At 36.9% G+C, this 20,965-nt stretch overlaps 1 protein-coding gene across 5 annotated transcripts in view; it reads right to left on the minus strand.

The window, feature by feature from the left end:
- The window catches only part of map4k5 (mitogen-activated protein kinase kinase kinase kinase 5), a 58,757-nt gene that overhangs the window by 37,323 nt on the left and 469 nt on the right, over positions 1-20,965 (minus strand). For all 5 annotated transcript variants that reach the window (XM_067420729.1, XM_067420727.1, XM_067420725.1 and 2 more), the window contains exons 2-4: positions 20,419-20,600; positions 16,392-16,449; positions 1,608-1,698 (exon numbers count right to left, since the gene is read on the minus strand). In XM_067420729.1, coding sequence (XP_067276830.1) covers positions 1,608-1,698; positions 16,392-16,449; positions 20,419-20,526 — 257 coding nt within the window. In that variant the 5' untranslated portion in view covers positions 20,527-20,600. The remainder of the gene's footprint in view (positions 1-1,607; positions 1,699-16,391; positions 16,450-20,418; positions 20,601-20,965) is intronic.

Raw genomic sequence — 20,965 nt, forward strand, 5'->3', positions numbered from 1 at the left:
AACTGAGCTGTATGCGTCTTGTGGAAGAACATTGCAGCCAGAGCTACCTCTTTCTGTTTATGTCTATGGCGAGTCACACGCAGGGGCCGTGCTCCTCCACAGCGGTTCCTACCAGACTGCTCTAAAATAGTCCCAATATAAACACTTATTATAAGTGTACCAAAAATGATTCAGGGCAAGACATGGTTTGGAAAATGGATTCATGTTTTCATGTTAATTTTTGTAAATCTTGAACACAAAGAAAAGTTACAGACAGCAGCTTTAAATAAATATATCACAATGTAGGCATCTAAATACAACAATTTAGGCTAGGGCTGAACGATTAATTGCATTTGCAATAATATCGCAATATGATAAAACAAAGTAACAACCACAAAGGTTGCGATTACAGTCTGGTCACGTGACACGCAAGGAGTCTGCAGAAGCAGCATCAACTTGACACGTTATGCCTACAGGAAAGAACAGTTTATGTTTAATCGATCTAACATTGTGTTGGTCATACTATACAATAGGGGTGGAGAAAAGATTCTCTCTCCTATGATTCTGGACAAATTCTGAGCTTAGAGTTTAACTGCAGGCGCGCAATGGCGCTGGATGTGTTTTAGAAATGCCCGTTTTCTGCTTGCTTCCATTTACTCTCTCTCTCTTTCTCACACACACACAAGAACCATAAAAAAATATTTCATAACGTTCGGAAAGGTTGAAGTGAATCACAATGACATTCGCGGGCTTCATTGCACAGGTTATGCGCTATGAGAAACTTTGCTTGAAGCTGCGCTTACGGTGTTCTCGCCCACAGGTATTTTTCTTACACTTCTTCATTTATGTCGTTTGGAATGCATTGTGCTTGTATATCAAAAATAGGAAACTCACTGACAGAAGGCCTTCAGTATCAAATGCTCGGGCCGCGCTTTGTGAAGAATGCTCGTGTATGCGACTGTGCACGTCTCAAAATGCTTTTATGACGCAAAATTAATATAAACACAGTCAGTAATGTCTTCAGAGATTAAATAGACAGGACAAACCACATCTTATATTTTAAAATAGATCTCTGCATTAGTGTCAATGCAGATCTCACGCTGTCTATGATGTCATTATTAATAATCAAACAACAGTAAAGATGAGAAAAATCACTCACAGTTCATATACTCTTAAATACTGAAAGCATACTTTGTTCATTGCTTGTAATATGTTTTTTGTTTCTCAATATTTAATAGCTTTTATGTTTTTTACCTATATTAGTTTATATATTTAAAATTCTTCACATGCAATTGTTTTAATTAAATATGCTTAATTATTTTAAAAAGTTTTATTAATACGATTAATACGAAAAAAGTCCAAGAATTGTTTTGGAATTGGATAGTGAGGTGCCTATTCCCACCATTACTATTAAACAATTTATTGCTCATCTTTGTTTAATAATACAGAAGATATAGAGCTTAAAACATAATGGCATACAAAATCGCAATCGCAATATTGGTTTAAAAAAAGGGGGGTGGGGGGGTGGGGGGGGGGGGGAAGAAGAGATTATTTTCCAAAATCGTTCAGCTCTAATTTAGGCAACTAAAATACATTCATTTATAGAAAATCTAGTTATCCATTGTTACCAGAGGTAGCTGCCAAAGTAAGCCACAATGTTGTGATGGGTGCATTCCTTCACCATAAAAATCTCCTGCTGGATGATTGAGAAATCATCACCTAAAAAAAAAGAGGGTGAGAGAGAAAGTGAATGTTATTAATCAGATTAAGAATCAATAGATGACAGCTGTAGAAATTAAACCATGAAGAGTAAGACAGAGCACTTGGATTAGATATGGAAGGCGGATAGTTAGATATTCAGTGCTAAAAGTGATTATTATGATGGGAGTGAACTCGTGTTAGTTTTCATACTTCTCCTCATTGGGTTTTTGTGCTTTAGTTACACAATCAAAAAGAACCACCTCATCTAGTACTCGCTCACTATTAGATCTCTTTACCCTCCTCATCTCTAATTCTAAATAAAGCATGTGAGTGCAATGGGCTTCCTTCTGTCTCTTCCAATAGTGTAGATAATTAGCTTAACATCCTGCTGAATCTGTGTTAAATCCTATTGCCCACACACCACATGAAAACACTCAGGACATAGTGAGAAAATCATATTATTATTATTATTAACCAAATAGATAAATAAAAATAAATTGAAAAATAGGAAACAAAAAGGAAAAATGTTTTATAAAATGAGAAAAAAAATTGCGGCTACAATTACCCTATTTGAAAGACTACACACACACACACACACACACACACACGTATGTATGCATGTACGTTTGTATATGCATTACTCAACTCTGTCATTCCAAAACCCAAAAGACTCTTCGTTCATCTTCTGAAAACAAGTAAAGATATTTTTTATGAAATCCGAGAACTCTCTGACCCCGCTATAGACAGCTATTTAACTGACACTTTCAAGGCCCAGAATAGTGGGAACGACATCGTCCAAATAGTCCATGTTAATCCAGTTGTTCAACCTTAATTTTATGAAGTGATGAGAATAATTTTGTGTGCAAAAAACAAACAAACAAAAACAATGACTTTATTCAACAATTTCTTCTCTTCTGTGTCAGTCTCCTACACAATTTACATTGACCAGCTCCTGCGTCAGCACCACACGCATGCATCATGGTGCTCACGTCAACAGCATCGGCCAATGGTAAGCCGGCGTTCTGGCGTAGCTCTGACATAACTCGGAAGCGCTGGACTGTATTTACTAAGTCAACAGCGTAGGAGACTAACACAGAAGAGAAAAAAAATGTTGAATAAAGTCGTTATTTTTGTTACGAATCTTTTTGTTAAGAATTCTCGTCACTTCATAAAATTAAGATTGAACCACTGTAGTCACATGGACTATTTTAGCGATGTCTTTCCGAACCTTTCTGGGCCTTGAAAGTGTAAATTAAAGAGATGGTTCCATGCAATTTCACTTTTTTAACTTTAGTTAGTGTGTAGTGTTGCTGCTTGAGCATAAACAGTATTTTTTTATGTAGGCCTACCGATGTAATATATTCTAGTGCTCTAAATATGAACTAGCATGTATGGGCACATATTTCATCACGTCTTCAAATGAAATGAAAAGGACACGCATACAACCGTACGTCTGATCACGACAGCAATGAAACGATGGATTATTCTGCTACCCGAAATACAATGATGTAAATGAATAAACAGACTGATAATTTAAAGAATATTGGGCAAAAACGTACTTTTTAACTGATGTGTGTCGTTTGTTCAGGATAGTGTTCTTAAATGTATTGAAAATATCCTAGACCTTTCCACGTTTCTCCCTCGTTTTGGCAGTTTGTTGTATACAGGGTTAGATTTTTTAAATGCTTAAAGTGCCCTCAACTCTTTTTTTTCTCTCTCGGTGGTCATACTTTAATTTTCATACATCTGTAATAAGTCTATTGCAGGTCTGTGTTTTATTGGTTGTCTCCCCATAGCATCATTTTGTGGAGTTTTGCAAACTGTATTAACTGTGGAATTGTTTTACAATTCACTAAAGACAGTAAACTAGGGCATTCTAGTCAATCTACTGCAGTATTTCTTCTCTCAATCAGTAGAAAATGTGGTTAACACCTGGTCATGCAAGGAGAAAAAAAAATATTGTCATATACCGTGAAACCGATATAATTTAGAAAAAGTACTGTGATATAAATTTTTGGTCATACCGTCCAGCACTAAAGGAGATATTGTCTTTTAAAGTTATGGCAGTTTATTGCCTACAAAAACGTCCGGTTTGGACAACAATGAGCTTCTTCTCGGGTTGGTGAAATCATAAACCCTTGCTAGTCACCGCAGACGTGACTTCTGCCTGTAACGGCACTTATGCCAATAAAAATACATGAAACTACATTTGGCCATCTAACCAATCTAAGACCATTGTGTTTTTCGGAGGGATGGGCTTCATAGAAGCAGGAAGCAAATGAGCCGTTTAAAGGACAGTGGAGACAGGTGTGTGGAATAAGGGTAAAATACAAGAAAAATATGGCGTTTAAAAAAAAAGTATAAGACATGTTATACTGTGCCCCATAAACACGGAACCACCCCTTTAAATTGCTGTCTATAGAGGGGTCAGAGAGCTCTCAGATTTAATCAAAAATAACTTAATTTGTGTTTCGAAGATGAATGACGGTCTTAGGGTGCTTTCACATCTCTAGTTCGGTTCATTTGGTCCAGACCACGGGCAAACAATTATACATTTTTCAGCTTTTTTGGTTCCTTTTCACACCACACTGATTGCTTTGGTCCGAACCAGTTGAAACGAATCAAAACACAGGCACGTGACAACATCCACATCACTCATTGGCCATGGCGTATTTCCTAAACTGCTTTTCGATTGGTCAGAATTTACATGTGGAAAAATTCCAACAGAAGAGGCAAAGCCAGCAAACTATAACACTATGGAGAGACGACTGCGCGGGCTGGTTTTGTGCCTGGCCATAATCTACTACATTGTGTGTATTTACCACAGTATGCAAACAAAACATTTCTATAATGAAGCGCGGATGAAAACAATGTTCTAATGCACTGCAAACGGCAAGCGTGCATCACTCGTCACTTCAAGCGGAGGCATGCATTAATTATTCTTGACATGCTCATCTTCCCGAAAATATTTCCAACGATCTATCAGGTAATAATGTCATGCACACAATGTTAGCGCAGCTAACTACGGCAGCTGGTGAAGTCCAAATATGATCAGTACTTTTGCAGTTGGTTCTGTTCAAGGTCGGCTCACGTTCTCACCACAAACGAACCGCTCCAGAGTTCGTTTGAAAACGTACCGAGACCACCTCTTTCAAGGAGGTCTCGGTACGCTTGTTTGGTGCGCACCCGAGTGCAGCTGCTTTCAGACCTGACCAAACAAACCGCACCAAAGAGGGAAACGAACTCTAATACGATTCAACTGAACTAAATCTAGCAGGTGTGAAAGCACCCTTACAAGTTTTGAACGACATGAGTGCGAGTAATTAAATGACAAATTTCATTTTTGGGCGAACTAACCCTTTAAAATACACACAATCCATATATTCACATGCATTCATCCAAAATCACAAGACAAATAATTAGATGCTCCTGACGTGGCCTCTAACCTATAAAAGGAGAATGAAGACGTTATCAGCCCAACTCACACACCCTTTCCCATCACAATCTGCTTTATTAAAGCAGAGACTCACACACCTCTTCCCATTACAGCCTGCTTTGTTAAAGCAGAGACTCACACACCTCTTCCCTTCACAACCTACTTTGTTAAAGCAGCAATTTACACACCTCTATGTTTTAAACAGCTTTCATTCATCGTGTGACTCAATGACTTGGCAGCATCACCTAAATCACATGATCGGTTTATGACTTACTTAATGGTGTCTGTATATTTAATACTGCATAGTTTCCTGCAGGTGGCGCTGTTTCCTTTACATAAGCATGTCACTGTGATGCTCTCACTGATCCGTTCAAGACAGCTGAAAATTTCATCACTCACAAAACTCACGCAAACACTATAGACAAAAGAATACTCCCATATTAGTATTAAAGAGAATACCAATATGACAGGGGAAGTGTGTCCTCCCCTAGAATATACAAAGTAAAAATATAAAACTCTAAAAAAAAAAAAAAATTTACATTATGATTACATTATGAAAATGCCTTTTTTTTTTTGCCTTACGACATGTTGTATAACCTCAACCCAGAAATGGATATTAACTGACTTTACCCACTTCTCTATTCCGCTCTTTCACTACAAAACTCAAACACAAACCATCTCTGTTTCACACGACTCCATGATGAGATACAGAAGAATCATAGCTGTTTGAACATTATTGACTGGAAGGAACAACCAATTGGGGCAGTATGCAGTTAAGGGTTCTACTCCTAATCCACAGGACATCTGCAGCATCACAGTGCATGGTTGTGTGAGACAAACAAGAATCAACACAGCTATGAAGTCAAGCAGCTCTGACCACTTCCTCTCCACTCAAGACAAACAGGCCATACCCAGGAGAGTGTGAATGTGAGATAGTGTGAGACTGTGCGTGTTAAGGACAGCAGCGGGGCCTGAGGGTTTGTCTGCTGCAAGCTGAATACCGGCAGCTTCCTCTGAGCTTGATGCACTTCTCAGTGAACAAGCTGTAAGCATTTAGTAGTGTCAATTGTAATAAATCAAGCTACCAATGACTAAACCCGTCCTTTCGACAACAATAACCCAGCTTGCCGATCTTTTGTATTTTCCACAAACACATAACCAATTACAATTTGGGGGAGAATGCACCGATTGTTAAGACTTTTCACTGTAACTTTACATCATTATACAGCCATTTAGATTACAGTGATGAAAAATGTCTTACAAATATCACAAATGCCCAGAATTCACGCAATAACAGTTTTTAAAATGAACATTACTTTCTAATATTTTCATGGAATAGTTCACCCGAAAATTAAAATTCTGTCATCATTTGTTTTGGTCCCCAATGACATTCTCCAAAATACATTACTGTTTAAAAGATTGGAGTCAGGAGTTTTTTAATGTTTTAATGAAGTCTCTAATGCTCACCAAGGCTGCATTTCCTTGATCAACATAACAGTAAAAACAGTAATATTGTGAAATATAATTTAAATGTTTATGAATTTTCAGCAGGCATTACTTTAGTCACATGATCCTTCAGAAATCATTCTAATAGTGCTGGTTTGGTGCTCAAGAAACATTTCTTTTGTTGAAAACAGTTGATGATTTTTTTGTGGAAACTGAAAAATAATCCTTTTTTGGGATTCTTTGATGAATAACAAGTTCAAATAAACAGCACTTATTTGAAATAGAAATAGTTTGAAACAATGCAAAGCCATTAGTCACTTTGGATCAACTTAATGCATCTTTTCTAAATAAAAAAAGTGTGTATTTCTTTTAAAAAGTGTAACCCAAAACTTTTGAACGCTACTGCATCTTATAGTGCATCTTCTCAGACTATAATTACAGCATATGTGAGGTTTCTATTCAAGGCAAAATATTTAACGAACCCATGTAACATTTTTGTGGTTTCCAAACAATTTGTCACCAAATTATTTTTATAATTGTCTTTTGCACCAAATGCTATTATACTGGGAAATACATTTATTAGGAAAAATTTAATTCAATTCTAACTTTTGGTGTAACAATGTGAAATTATGAATAGGTAAAAACTTAAAATTAGAAAAACTTGTGTGAAAAAGCCACACTTATCTTGAGACATTCATACGCAACAATAATGTCACTGATCAGATCTCCTTAAATCATCTGCCAACATCTGGTATTAGAAATTTCAACTCTCCAATATGTTAGAACAGATCAGCAAGAATCCAGAAGAAAAGTAAAAAAAAAAAAGTTTTGGGAACCAAACTCAATCTAAATCTACAGCAGAATAATTAGCTAGTTGTTTGGGATAAAATTAGAAATGTAAGGATCAGCAAATGGATCCCAAATTAAACATCCACCATAAAGGAAAACATCTTATTCACAATTATTTATCCCTTTAAAAATTTTGTAGTTGAGATTCATATTTAACATTTCTACAAACCGAACTATGACAGAAACCACCGCTCTCAGAAGTGGAACGAGATTCCAGACATCCACAGTAAAAAAAAAAGACCTCTTGACAGACATCCCACTGGTTAGAAATGGTTGCTACAATCTGATTGGACCACTTCGAAGGTGTGGGGTGTAAACAAGCCAATGAACAAGTAAAGAAATCTGTCCTTTACATCAACAAGTGTCTTAGCTCAATCAAAGCAGTTTTTGTCCTTTCCTGCAGCAGCATAATAATGTGGCTACTATGACAAAAGTTGTGAATACAGTGTTATGCACAAACCTACACAATCACACACTCATTCACACAAACTACAGCTGATGGGCTTCTTTTAAAGGCAACTGACATACAAAAACAAGTCAGCTTTTCTAAAAAGGCACACGTACACAAGAACTCACACCTGCTTTCCAGGTGGATATCAGATTCAGACTCTCTCCTTTTTTGTATGCATTTTGTCAAGATGTTCCTCTGGCGCCACCACATCTCACACAACTCCAGGTGTTTGATTTCACATGACACTGCATTACTAAGAGTTCAACTAAAGGAATCTGATAACAATCATCAGCATCATGCGATCTGACATTATCTGAAATAACAAATGGCCACACATAATTTAGTTTACAGTACTACCAGGAGGTCAGAATTCACCAGGAAGCATCAAAGGACACTTGTGAAACAATAACTTAATTCTCTATCCACCTTATTTTGCAATGCAGAAGTTAGCCATTTTCTGTAAATGTGCAAGACTTTCGATTCAATAAAAGGGTCATTGACTGGCTTTTTAAAATGTTATACTGTTGTCTGAGGTCAGCTTATGACGTTTGCATAGTTTTTACATTTAAAAACATCATAATGAATAAGTAATAGGCTATTTCTATCCTGGTTTTGAGCCTCTCTCATGAAGCGCTCGGTTTTTTAATGGGCGTGCCGAGTGAAGACTTGGACGTAAACGCCCACGGCTAGTATTGGATAAGCTTTGCATTTTACAATAAGCTTCGGCTCCCCCCTATGAGTACTTGTAATGCTGTGTTCACACCGGATGCGAATGATGCGAATAAATCGCGTTATTCACGCGAAGTTGGATGCGTGAACGTTTTAAATCCATTCGCTTCATTCGTGCGTGACATTATCTACACAACAGACGCGAATTCCAGACATCCACAGTAAAAAAAAAAGACCCCTTGACAGACATCCCACTGGTTAGAAATGGTTGCTACAATCTGATTGGACCACTTCGAAGGTGTGGGGTGTAAACAAGCCAATGAACAAATAAAGAAATCTGTCCTTTACATCAACAAGTGTCTTAGCTCAATCAAAGCAGTTTTTGTCCTTTCCTGCAGCAGCATAATAATGTGGCTACTATGACAAAAGTTGTGAATAGTGTTATGCACAAACCTACACAATCACACACTCATTCACACAAACTACAGCTGATGGGCTTCTTTTAAAGGCAACTGACATACAAAAACAAGTCAGCTTTTCTTTTTTTTAAACAGACGCGAATTTGCGTCATGGGAGGGGCTTCTTCCAGGCAGCGGCAGTCGGCTTAAGGACTAGCCGAGTTAAGGCTGCTCTCACTGGGGTGGATGTGCACCGAGCGCCGCTGATCGCCTGGGTCTCACACCTCTGAAAACGCCAGTTCAAATTTTCAAATATAGGCGCTCTCTTAATAAATAAACCACATATTTGAGCGTTAAACAACTACATTCTCGTCTGAAAAACTCTTAAAACTATATTTTGTGAGACAATAACAGTCGTATTTTTAAATTACTCTGGCCTCGGGGTTTCCCATCCGTCACTTCACCGCGTGACAGCAGTAAGAAGGCTCCTCATTGGTTCGCGCGAATCACGCGTTTAAAACGCTCAATTTGCGTGATTCTTGCCACGACATTCGCACCACCTCATTCACACGAATCGCGCCACAGAATCCTTGTTCGCGTCTCTGCATTGACTTAACATGTAAATCACTTGTTGTGATCAGCCTGGTGTGAACCGGAATGATGATTCACCAACAGTGTTCCCAAAGTGCCTTTATCAAACAAACACATTATGCACAATAACTCAAAGCACAAGCAAAGATGAGTTTGTAAGGAACATTTACTGCAAACGGACACTGAAAACACCGGACCATGTGTAAATGAACGCAGTGTCACACTTCATTCTGAAACAACAAATATATTTGTTTAATTAAATTGCAGTCTAAGCCATTAGTTTTATTTTGGTTAATCATGCATTATCATCCTATATACATGTCAACATAATAAACAGCCAATATATATATATATATATATATATATATATATATATATATATATATATATATATATATATATATATATTAATATTCATGGTTAGACTACTTTTTCATGTTTGTTTCCTTTCATTAGAGTCTTAATGATTTAGGCAATCTCTTGGGATTCGTAATGTAAAAAAAAGGCATGAAGGAGATGATGAGAACAGAACAGTTTTTACACAAGGAAAAAATGACAGCTTTGTTTATAATTCAAGAATGCCTGGCTTTAAATGCTGCAACTTGCAATTACGCAATTACAGGGCTCCAGACTGCAACCTTTTTTCCTGCTGGTATGACAAAATTTTGTTAGGGGTCGCACTTGGTAAGATAAGAGATGCAATTTTTGTAGCATATGAGAAACATGAAACAAAAGTGAAACAAAACCACACTACCTGTTTGAGCTACGCAGACCATTTTGAAGCTCTGGTCAATAATGGACAGTGCAGCGTCACACTGCATGACTATCTGGAGTATCATTCAGTCACTGTTGTGTTCACACTGCACAATGGATCGGCGACAGGGGGTTTCACACTGCATGACTGTACAAGAGGAAGATTCGCCGACAACTCTCTCTCTCTCCAGTGCGCAAAGTACGTCTCCCAACTAAACACACGTGCAATGTGAAAGTAAACAACGCAAGATCGCATGTGCGTCAGACCGGAGTTCTCGCGCAAGACTTGGAATTAGTGTTGTCACGATACCAAAATTATGACTTTGATACGATACCAGACTAAAATACCTCAATACCGATACTAAATCGATACCACTGTAAAAAACAAAACAAAAAAACAGATAATATGAATATGACAACAGAACTTATTATTCATTGTTTTATTTATTTTTACAAAAAATTAACTTGGCCAGCAAGTTCCTGCCCTGGTTTTTGACCAAGAGACTTGAGGTTGCTAGATAGGCTGCAGAAACGTTTGTAGCTGCAGCTGTGGTACTAGAGCAGAGCTGGCAACCCAGATGCCCAAACACTGCTGACTTCATGATTGGTAGATAGGTGAAGGGTGGAACTTCAGGCCAGAACATCAACATCAGTTGAGGGCTGCAACAACGACTTTTAAATGACAATATCCTGGCCGGACTACTGTTGTCAGTGATATAAGTATTTGAATTTAACATGATTTATTAAAGGTTTAGTTCACCCAAAAATTAAATTTATGTCATTAATGACTCACCCTTATGTCGTTCCTCACCCGTTAGACCTCAGTTCATCATCGGAACACAGTTTAAGATATTTTATATTTTAGTCCCAGAGCATATGCAGTCTATGCCCACTTTACTGTACAGTTCGGATCACGTCAAACTGCTGAAATCACGTGACATTGGCGACCCGAATCATTAATCGATTCACTGATTCATGAAGTTAATCAGGTTAAACCAAATCTTCAAGTTAAACCAAACTTTTATTTTGAGAGGTTACTATGAAGACCTTTTGAGTTCCTGTGGGTGTTCTGTTCATGCATACAGTGAGACAGCAGAGGCTGAAAACGCTGCTCAAGTGGAATAATAGCTGGGCGCAATGGGCAGACACCAAATGGCACCGCCGGTGTGCGTACACACATAGAAAACAATGCGTTCGAATTTTAAAGACGTTGCACGGTGTGCCGCTTCAATTCTTGTCCGGTGTGTAACCCCTTCATTGTTTTTTATATTTATATTTTATGAATCACACACTGTGCAGTGAGCACTAAACTGAATCTCCAGGTGCTCTGATGTGAACCAGACGGAAAAACGTATGTGCACCCCTGGTTATTTTTAAACCTACAATTAATTTCTAACAAAAAAATATTTTAGCAAAATGTTTATCAGAGTTATTGCACTCCTATTCTACTGCACTCCAACTGTTTGATGCGCATGCACCCACTGGCACTCGTTTATCAACATCAATGAAGTTTAACAAGAAGCTTGTTGTCAGAATATGCAAAACGGAAATACTTGTGGGGAATTTCTTACATTTACAAATAAGGATATAACCATGAAATGTAAGTTATGCGCTGAGGAAAACACTTGTCAGAGGCACTAAAAAGCACACGCATGCTTTGCCTTTCAAAGCATGACAGGCAAGACATGTATCGGACAACTAGGATCAGGTACCTTTTCCCAGAGCAGCTCACTCTGTGTCCTCCGATGTTTTCCATATGCGTTATGTTCAAAGAAATATATTATTCACTACTGCAAAGCAACAGGACTGGCCAATGTTTCAAGACACACTGCGCAGATGCGACTTGATTAGTTGTTGTAGCCCTAGGTGAAATGCTTGTGAAGTGACTCTCAGAGCAGATCTGGGGGTATTCCAGAAAGCAAGGTTAACTAAACGTCACAAACCCTGAGCTCTCAGCAGATTAATCCAAACCTTCCTTACATGTTCTAAAACCTCAGTATGCCGTAAGTTCAGTCAAGTTAAGATGTGCTGCAATCTTTATGCTCAACTGAATACCAGCATATTATAAGTAGCAGTCAATGCACAATAAATACAACCTAATATCACAAATGAATGACATAACCTATTAAACCGTTTATTTCATATTATTATAGGAATTCTTTTTAGGTTATTTTATAGTTTTATTTTAGTATGCAGATTCACATATTTATGGATTCAGTGTTTACATTTGTGTTTAATTGCAGAAATATTGGGTTCTACATGGTATTTGCTAGTCAGATGTGTGGGTTATTTATTGTTGTGTTATAAAATGTATGTATTAGTAAAGTGTATGTTGTTAATAGAGGTCGAAAAGTCCTCTCAATACACTACATAGCGCTCTTCGTAGCATTGAATAGATGCAGAAATTGTTTCAGCTACGTACCAGTATGGTAATATTTAAAATATATATATTGTACGCAGTGTTGGGTAAGAAACTCCAAACAAAATAATAATTATCATTTAAAAATCATTAATTAATAGTTACTAATTACATCTTCAATAGTGTTATTAGATTACTGTACAAATTACTCTCTCCAAAAAGTATTTAATTACTTATTACTAATTACTTCTTAATTACTTTCAAAATTCTATATTAACCTTGAGTTAAGCCAGTGGTTCCCAACCTGGGGGCCCTTAGTGATCCTCTGGATGGCCCGCAAGATAACTTAAAATTAGGGCTGCATGACATTGAAGAAAAATTTGTTATGCAATACCTTGTTAAATAATATATTCGATATTCGATATGCGATACGATAAAAAAATATTTAAAAACTGAGAATGATACCATTTATGTGTTACGTTGCTGCAACTTCTGAAAGTGACCAGCAGTGTTTTAGCAAAAATGTATGTTAAAAAAAAGAAATGAGTGTGTTTATTTGCTAGTTTGAGTGTGTAACAAGACACGAAACAGAACTGAAGGGATCACGTGCTTTCAGAGACGCATTATGCGCATGTTTTGGTGTGTGTGTCAGACTGCAAGGAGTTGTTTTTCACAAGTTATTACATTTAATAATTCTTTTTGAATGTGAATGTGCGCTCTCGGCTCACTCAATAAAGTTTTGTTTGGTTGAAGGTAAAGACGATTACAGTGACATGCAGGAGTCATACAGGCACATGCAAGCAAGTTATTTTTGATGCCCAAACAAACCTAGTGTGAGCTCTCGGCTCACTGATCACTTTAACATCATATTTCTGCATGGACTTGTGCATTTTGCATTTTCAAAACGAATGTACTCTAAGGGTGCGTTCACACTTGTCATGTTTGGTTCGATTAAAACAAATTGGTGGTGCGACGGACCAAAGACATGTAAACGGACCAAAAACCGGACGTAATGTCACAAGATGCGACGCATAGTCAGCTGATTTGACGACGCGGAAAGATCGGTGTATCCAAAATGAGTAACTTTAACGTTAGAAGGCAAACGTGGAGCAACGAGGAAGTGCCTCATCAATACTTGGTCCGACGAGCATGTTTCGAAAATGCTAGAAAAAACGCACAAAAAGCATACCTGGTTATTTCTTATCAAAGGACCTGTGTTGCCCATTATTAGCAGGTACAGGCGACAGAACAGCCGTATCTTTTTTGCACAACGGAGGAAATACAGCTGCTGTTTTGAATGTTTTGAACATTTTATGAGCTCTTTATGAGTTCCCAGCGGGGTAAAAATAATGCCATATGTACACGCATAAAATGATGGCATTTAATCCAGCACACAGCGTTGTTTTGAATGTTCGGTAAGCAAGCTCCTACGTCATATAAGCCGACCAATCAGGTTGTTACCGTCTCCCTGTGCCTTTGGTTCGGTAACTTTAGGTTTGCTGTTAAAAATGCCAGTGTGAATGCTAAGCGGACCAGGACTATATGTTTTGTTTTTGTTTTTTGGTCCGGACCAAACGAACCGAACTACAAGTGTGAACTAAGTGTTTTGGATACGTTTGTGAGTATCAGTGATGTTTGTACAGATGGGCCTCAGCTCCATAGATGTGATTGCTTGTTCTGACAGAGGAACTGTTCACTGAGGATATCCGATGGCTTCATGGCTAAGTTTCATATTAAAATGAATCAAATTAATCAAATTTCATCAAATTAATATTTTTAATTTGTATTTTAGTGTGTATATTAATTATGAATGGATCCGTCTAGTAGTTATATGCATTCCTTTGGCATCTCCCTGTGGTCTTGTTTAGTACAGTGGGGAAAATAAGTATTTGAACATTCGCTATTTTCCATGTTCTCCCACTTAGAAATCATGGAGGGGTCTGAAATTGTCATCATAGGTGCATGTCCACTGTGAGAGACATAATAATAAATTTTAAAAAATCCAGAAATCACAATGTATGATTTTTTAAACGATTTATTTGTATGATACTCATCTTCAATACTCTAACTGTGGGAAGGAGGTTATTCCCCAAAATATCGCAATATATCGCCCCGGTCATCCTCTCCTTAATACAGTGCAGTCATCATGTCCCATGTGCAAAAAACACCCCCAAAGCATGATGCTACCACCCCCTTGCTTCACAGTAGGGATGGTGTTCTTGGGATGGTACTCATCATTCTTCTTCCTCCAAACACGTTTAGTGGAATTATGACCAAAAAGTTCTATTTTGGTCTCATCTGACCACATGACTTTCTCCCATGGCTCCTCTGGATCATCCAAATGGTCATTGGCAATCTTAAGACAGGCCTGGACATGTGCTGGTTTAAGCAGGGGAACCTTCCGTGCCATGCATGATTTCAAATTATGATGCCGTGTTTTATCAACAGTAACCTTGGGAATGGTGGTCCCAGCTCTTTTCAGGTCATTGACTAGCTCTTCCCGTGTAGTTCTGGGCTGATTTCTCACCTTTCTTAGGATCACTGAGACCCCACGAGGTGAGATCTTGCATGGAGCCCCAGTCCGAGGGAGATTGACAGTCTTGTTTAGCTTTTTCCATTTTCTTAAAATTGCTCCAACAGTAGACCTTTTTTCACACCAAGCTGCTTGGCAATTTCCTCGTAGCCCTTTCCAGCCTTGTGGAGGTGTACAATTTTGTCTCTAGTGTCTTTGGACAGCTCTTTGGTCTTGGTCATGTGAGTAGTTGGATTCTTATTGATTGTATTGGGTGGACAGGTGTCTTTATGCAGCTAACAACCTCAAACAGGTGCATCTAATTAGGGATAATAATGAGAAGACCTAACAGGTCTTTAAGGGTCAGAATTCTAGCAGATAGACAGGTGTTCAAATACTTATTTGCAGCTATACATTGTGATTTCTGGATTTTTTAAAAAAAGATTCTGTCTCTCACAGTGGACATGCACCTACGATGACAATTTCAGACCCCTCCATGATTTCCAAGTGGAAGAACTTGCAAAATATAGCAGGGTGCTCAAATACTTATTTTCCTCACTGTATGGCAGGTTGACTTTTGCTTATTTGTATTTATTGTACTATATAACTGAGCAATGTAAGTACTTTTAAGTTGTAAAGAATGTCTTCAATGTATGTTTGCAAAAAAGAACACCGAATTTTAATATATTGTGAATTTCTTTTGTTTAAAAAAAAAATAATAATAATGGGAGGGTGGGGGTGTAGGTGGGAGGAGGGCGCCTTTGAGTAAAAAAGGTTAGGAAACAATGAGTTAAGCAATTCAAGGTTAGACATGAAACAGCTCTTTTAATTAATTCAAATAAATAATATAAAACTACATAAATTACTCTTACTCTTAAGACTTTAAATGTTGATGTTAATTCCACTATTGTATTATATATAATTATATTTAGTATTTAGTTCAATTACATTAGAAGTAACTGTAATTAAATCACAGAAAAATAAAAGTAATCCCTTACTTTACTTTTTCAAGGGAAAAGTAATTAAATTACAGTAACTAATTACTAACTACTAACTAACAACTAACTAATTACACCCAACACTGATTGTACACCCAGCACATTATCCCCCAGCATGGATGCTAATGTTAATATTAATTTCTCCTTTCATGCTTTTCTGGTAAGAACAAAACAGGATGTGTCATGTGAGCTTCACCGCAGACTTCACACCACACCTCCTTGACCACAACAGAATGGCTTCATACTCACCGGGCTCAAGTTTGATGATCTTCACTGCTGCAAGTTCTCCAGTGGAGATGTTTCGAGCCTGCAGAATAAAAACACATGGAGGGTTGAATTTTTTCTTTTTTTTTAAAGCGAGAGCGAGAATAGTTTCCGTTCAAAACACTGGAATGTGGTGGAAACCGTCTCATCGTTTCCAAATGGAAGTAGGTCGACAGCCATAAAAACACATGAGCATACACTGAAGAAAAATTTGAGGGTTTTTTAAACAATTAGCTTTAGGGTTCCTACACTTTTTGGCCAGTGATTGTCCATATCTTTTCCACAAATGTTTTATGATTACTAGATATGGATTTTTTAAAATTATTTTATAGGGACCACACTCATAAAACACACTTTCATGCCTTCTCCAGTTATTACAATTTCCAAAATTCCCAGACATATACAATCCTTTCCGTGTGAACCATGCAACTTGCCATTTGATTTGCAGGTGTCAGTGCATAAAAACTGTGCATCTTAAGACTGAGCGAGATAAACAGGTACAATAAACAAGTAACAAGTGTGATTGTGTGTGAGACAAGAGAAGTCCACATCTGAGAGATAAACACAAATGTTTGGAAGGAAGTTACATGCGTGTTTGTCTCACTGAGGCTTAGGCCACATGTACCACCAATTCTTGTCAATGTCCTTCTTTGATAACAAACAAAGTAAAATGGTATCAATGTGTGAATTCTTTGTACTATCTTTACTGTACTGTAAAACCCAGTAGCACCACGACATCCATCAGTTATTTGAACCAGATAACTCTTGTCTCAACTGAAGATACTCTTAGATAACTCTTAGATAACATTATTATTACTCAGTAGGCCAGATAACTGTAGCCATAGCTCTAAACCAGGGCTATTCAAATCTTACCCTGGAGGGCCAATGTGGTGCAGAGTTTAGCTCCAACCCTAATCAAACACACCTGAACTTGCTAATCAATGTCTTCAAGATGATTAGAAAATCACAGGTGGGTGTGTTTGATCAGGGTTGGAGCTAAACTCTGCACCGCATTGGCCCTCCAGGGTAAGATTTGAACAGCCCTGCTCTAAACCTATTTGCATGCATACTCTAAACAAATCTTAGTACAATTTTAATCTGTAAAATACATACTGTAACTCATTATTAAACTACTTAATGGCCAGTAAACCAGCCCTGGGCCATTTTAATTGGTCAACCAGGGTTTAACAATATACTGAATATTTCTGATGGTTTTGCACCTGATATTAAATCAAACAATATTGTAAACAAAAAAGGTGAAAATGTGATTCAAACTTTTAATTAAAAAAAACTACTAAAACTATTTTTTGATGATTTAATAAAAAACATATTGCTGTGATTTTTTAATTTTTCACTAAATTCAGTTTAGTGTTTGTTGTAATGGTTTAATTAAATGTTAATAATAAAAAGCATGTCTAATCAGTTGAATTCATTAAACTTCCAACAGTTTAAAATATTATTCAAATGACTAAAATTGGTTTACATAAATAATTTGTATGCAAAAAGTAGTGAAACATTTTTATTGGTGTTTTTTACCTTGGATTTTATTATTTATTTACTGCATTTTAGTCAAATTGGATGTTTGGTTAAAATTATGGCTCCACTGAATAACTAACATTTTACTTCCTTGCCAAATCCCTAATGCGAAATAAGGGTCATAGACCTTTTGGTAGAACATAAAAAGTCCCTAATGTAGTTGGTTGCAACAATGCTAGACCCTCAGATCATCCACATAACCAGCAGCCACACACCCAGCCAGGAAGTGGGATCAACAATCAATAACAGTTAATGTAACACACTCACACACACACAGACACACACACACAGCTGAATGAATGGAAACTACAGCATTCACCAGATTTTCAAGCACTTCCAGACCGCCGGCTACATCCAAATTCCCGGGGGACAATGTGTGTGCGTTTAGTCTCCGAATAAACAAATGAAACACTCATGTTGCGCTCAGACTCAAGCCAAATGCAAGTTAATAAATCTTTGATCAAAGTTTCCATGAGATGTATGACAGTATGATTTATCATCATTAAATCTCCTGAGTAGAATTTAAATTTTAATTCAAAAGATACCAAATGCCTTTTCCATTTTAAATATTAAATTCTACAACATTTTCTGTATAAACTTATGAACAACTCCAAAAAAAATGTATCTTATAGTTAGAATAAACCAAGAACTAGATGTGTGTGTACGTGCAAAAAACATAATGTGGACAGTGAGTGGTTTCCATGCAGTTGCTAGTGGTGTTGCCATGCAGTTGCTAAGGTGTTATGGCTGGCCTGGGTCATAAACCATGTGAAAAATCATATGTATGATTGCTTAAATATTAAAGCAATAGCACACATCATCTCAACATACTGCACAATTTGAGGTATTATACATGCTTATAGCACAAACGGTGCTGGAAAAGTTATATGGTAAATTTCAATACTTAATATTATTAGTTTGTTTAAATCTATTATTTAGGTATGAGCAAAAATAGAAATAAAGATGTTTGCCACTAACTTTTTTTGTCACCGACTATAAAATAATGTACTTATGGTTTCTATTTTTTGTTTTTATCTTCAAAAGATTCAACATAAACCTTCACACACAGGAGTGCATTTACATACATATTAACAAGAACCAAAGTTTAAAACAAACCGCTCTTTTTAAGGAAACAAGAAAGCCACATGTGTCACTAATATACTCAAAAACTTGTTCTTCTCACAGGAGCTGCTACTCGGACATTTTCTGACCTTATATGGCCTTTTCTCTCTTGAAGGATTTGGAAAGGCAGTAAATGAACACATGGCAGGATAAGGCAAGGTAAAGAACGAGTCTCTTAATTTTCAGAACTTTCAATCTATTCAGGATTCTGACACTCACATTCCACATGGTATGATGGTGCACAAGTCAAACATTTCATGTATGTAGCTTTGCTACACTTTAAGAGTTTGTAGCTTCACAAACTGCACAAAAATAACAATATTAACTAAATATACTCCATTGTTTTCTCTTCATTCTCTATCATTAGCTTTCTGTATGCAAATGGTGGCCTAAAAAGTGCCTAAGGCTGAACTCCAGACCTAACACGCAAATATCATAAACACAATAATATTTAAAAAATGTACAGGCTAAAACTGAAGGTAAATACCAACTAAATAATACACACATACACACATGCCTGCACATAATCATGTTGCCATGTTACTGTCTAAACTGGATTCAGAGAATGGGAACTTGACGTCATCAACTTCCATAGCCGGTCTTACGGCCGGTATGGAAAATGTGTGATTTCTCAGCTTTCCACAGTGAAAGTGAAACTTAGTAAGGTAAACAACTCAACCAAAATTTGACTTTATAATTTATATTTAATTATAGTATAGTTATATAGTAGTTGTTATATAGTATACATATTTAGATATTATATTAATTCATTCTAGTCAAGTCATTTATTTCAATGGCACTTTCCACAGTGCATTGTTTCAAAGCCATTTTACACAAAGTCATACTGTTTATAATGGCTTAATTCTCTAAAATTTAAGTTTAGGCCTAGGTGATATGACAACATAAAATCATGATTTAAAGTGATCCACCATTTGAGATCCCACCATATTATTGTAATTATTTTATCGGTTACATAAGTGCCTCTTTTAGTGAACAAGCCTGAAGGAAAACACTCATATCAAAGAGTTAGGGAGTGAAACTAATATGGAATGGCAGTACAACATTTCAACATAAATATTAATGTGCAATAAGCCGCAAAAGAGAAATCAAATGGGTCTTCTGTGCTCGAAAGGGGGGAATTAAAATGATTAGATATTATAATATTACTCCGTTTTATTCTAAGGAAATGTAAGCAGTAAGCAAATTCAAAAAGTTGAATACATATCTAAAACTAATAAAAAAGCTGATTTTTTTTCCTCAGCCAATTTGTGACTGTTGTTGCTGTGTGCTCCCGATTGTGTCCTAAAATATGGCGACCGCTACACAGTTGTCTCAGGTATAATGTGTCCAGTACCTTATACACGTCTCCATATGTTCCGCTGCCAACCCTCTGGATCAGCTCAAAGTCATTCTGTGGGTTTCTGCGCTGAATCTCCCCTCCGGACCGGCCCAGCGGATCCATGCTGTCGGACTGGAGGATTTACTACTTTAATGACCCAGATTCAGTTTCACAACAGACCTGCAGTCCTCATCCCCCTGAAAAATAACAGAAACCAGAGAATCATGTGATTAATACCAACACACCTAAGCTTTAACAAACAGATAGGTAAACAGATGAACAGACAGACAAACAGAAAGACAGATAATAATTAAGATCATATGTGTGATTAATCCTATGTGTGAATATTGCAGAAGCAATATGGACAAAATAAAAATAACATAAGTTAAAGTCGTTTTATAAGGAATTTTCCAACAAACAAAACTATTAGCAAACTACTTTATTTGGACGCATTTTAAATTACTAACGGGTGTCAGCAATTCCTAACTGTCAAAAACAGATGGGTTGTCTATACAAATTATAGTAAGGTAAAAAGATTAACTTATTTAAAGTTTTATAATTA

Source organism: Pseudorasbora parva, chromosome 17 (genome assembly GCF_024679245.1).
Source record: "Pseudorasbora parva isolate DD20220531a chromosome 17, ASM2467924v1, whole genome shotgun sequence".
NCBI lineage: Eukaryota > Metazoa > Chordata > Actinopteri > Cypriniformes > Gobionidae > Pseudorasbora > Pseudorasbora parva.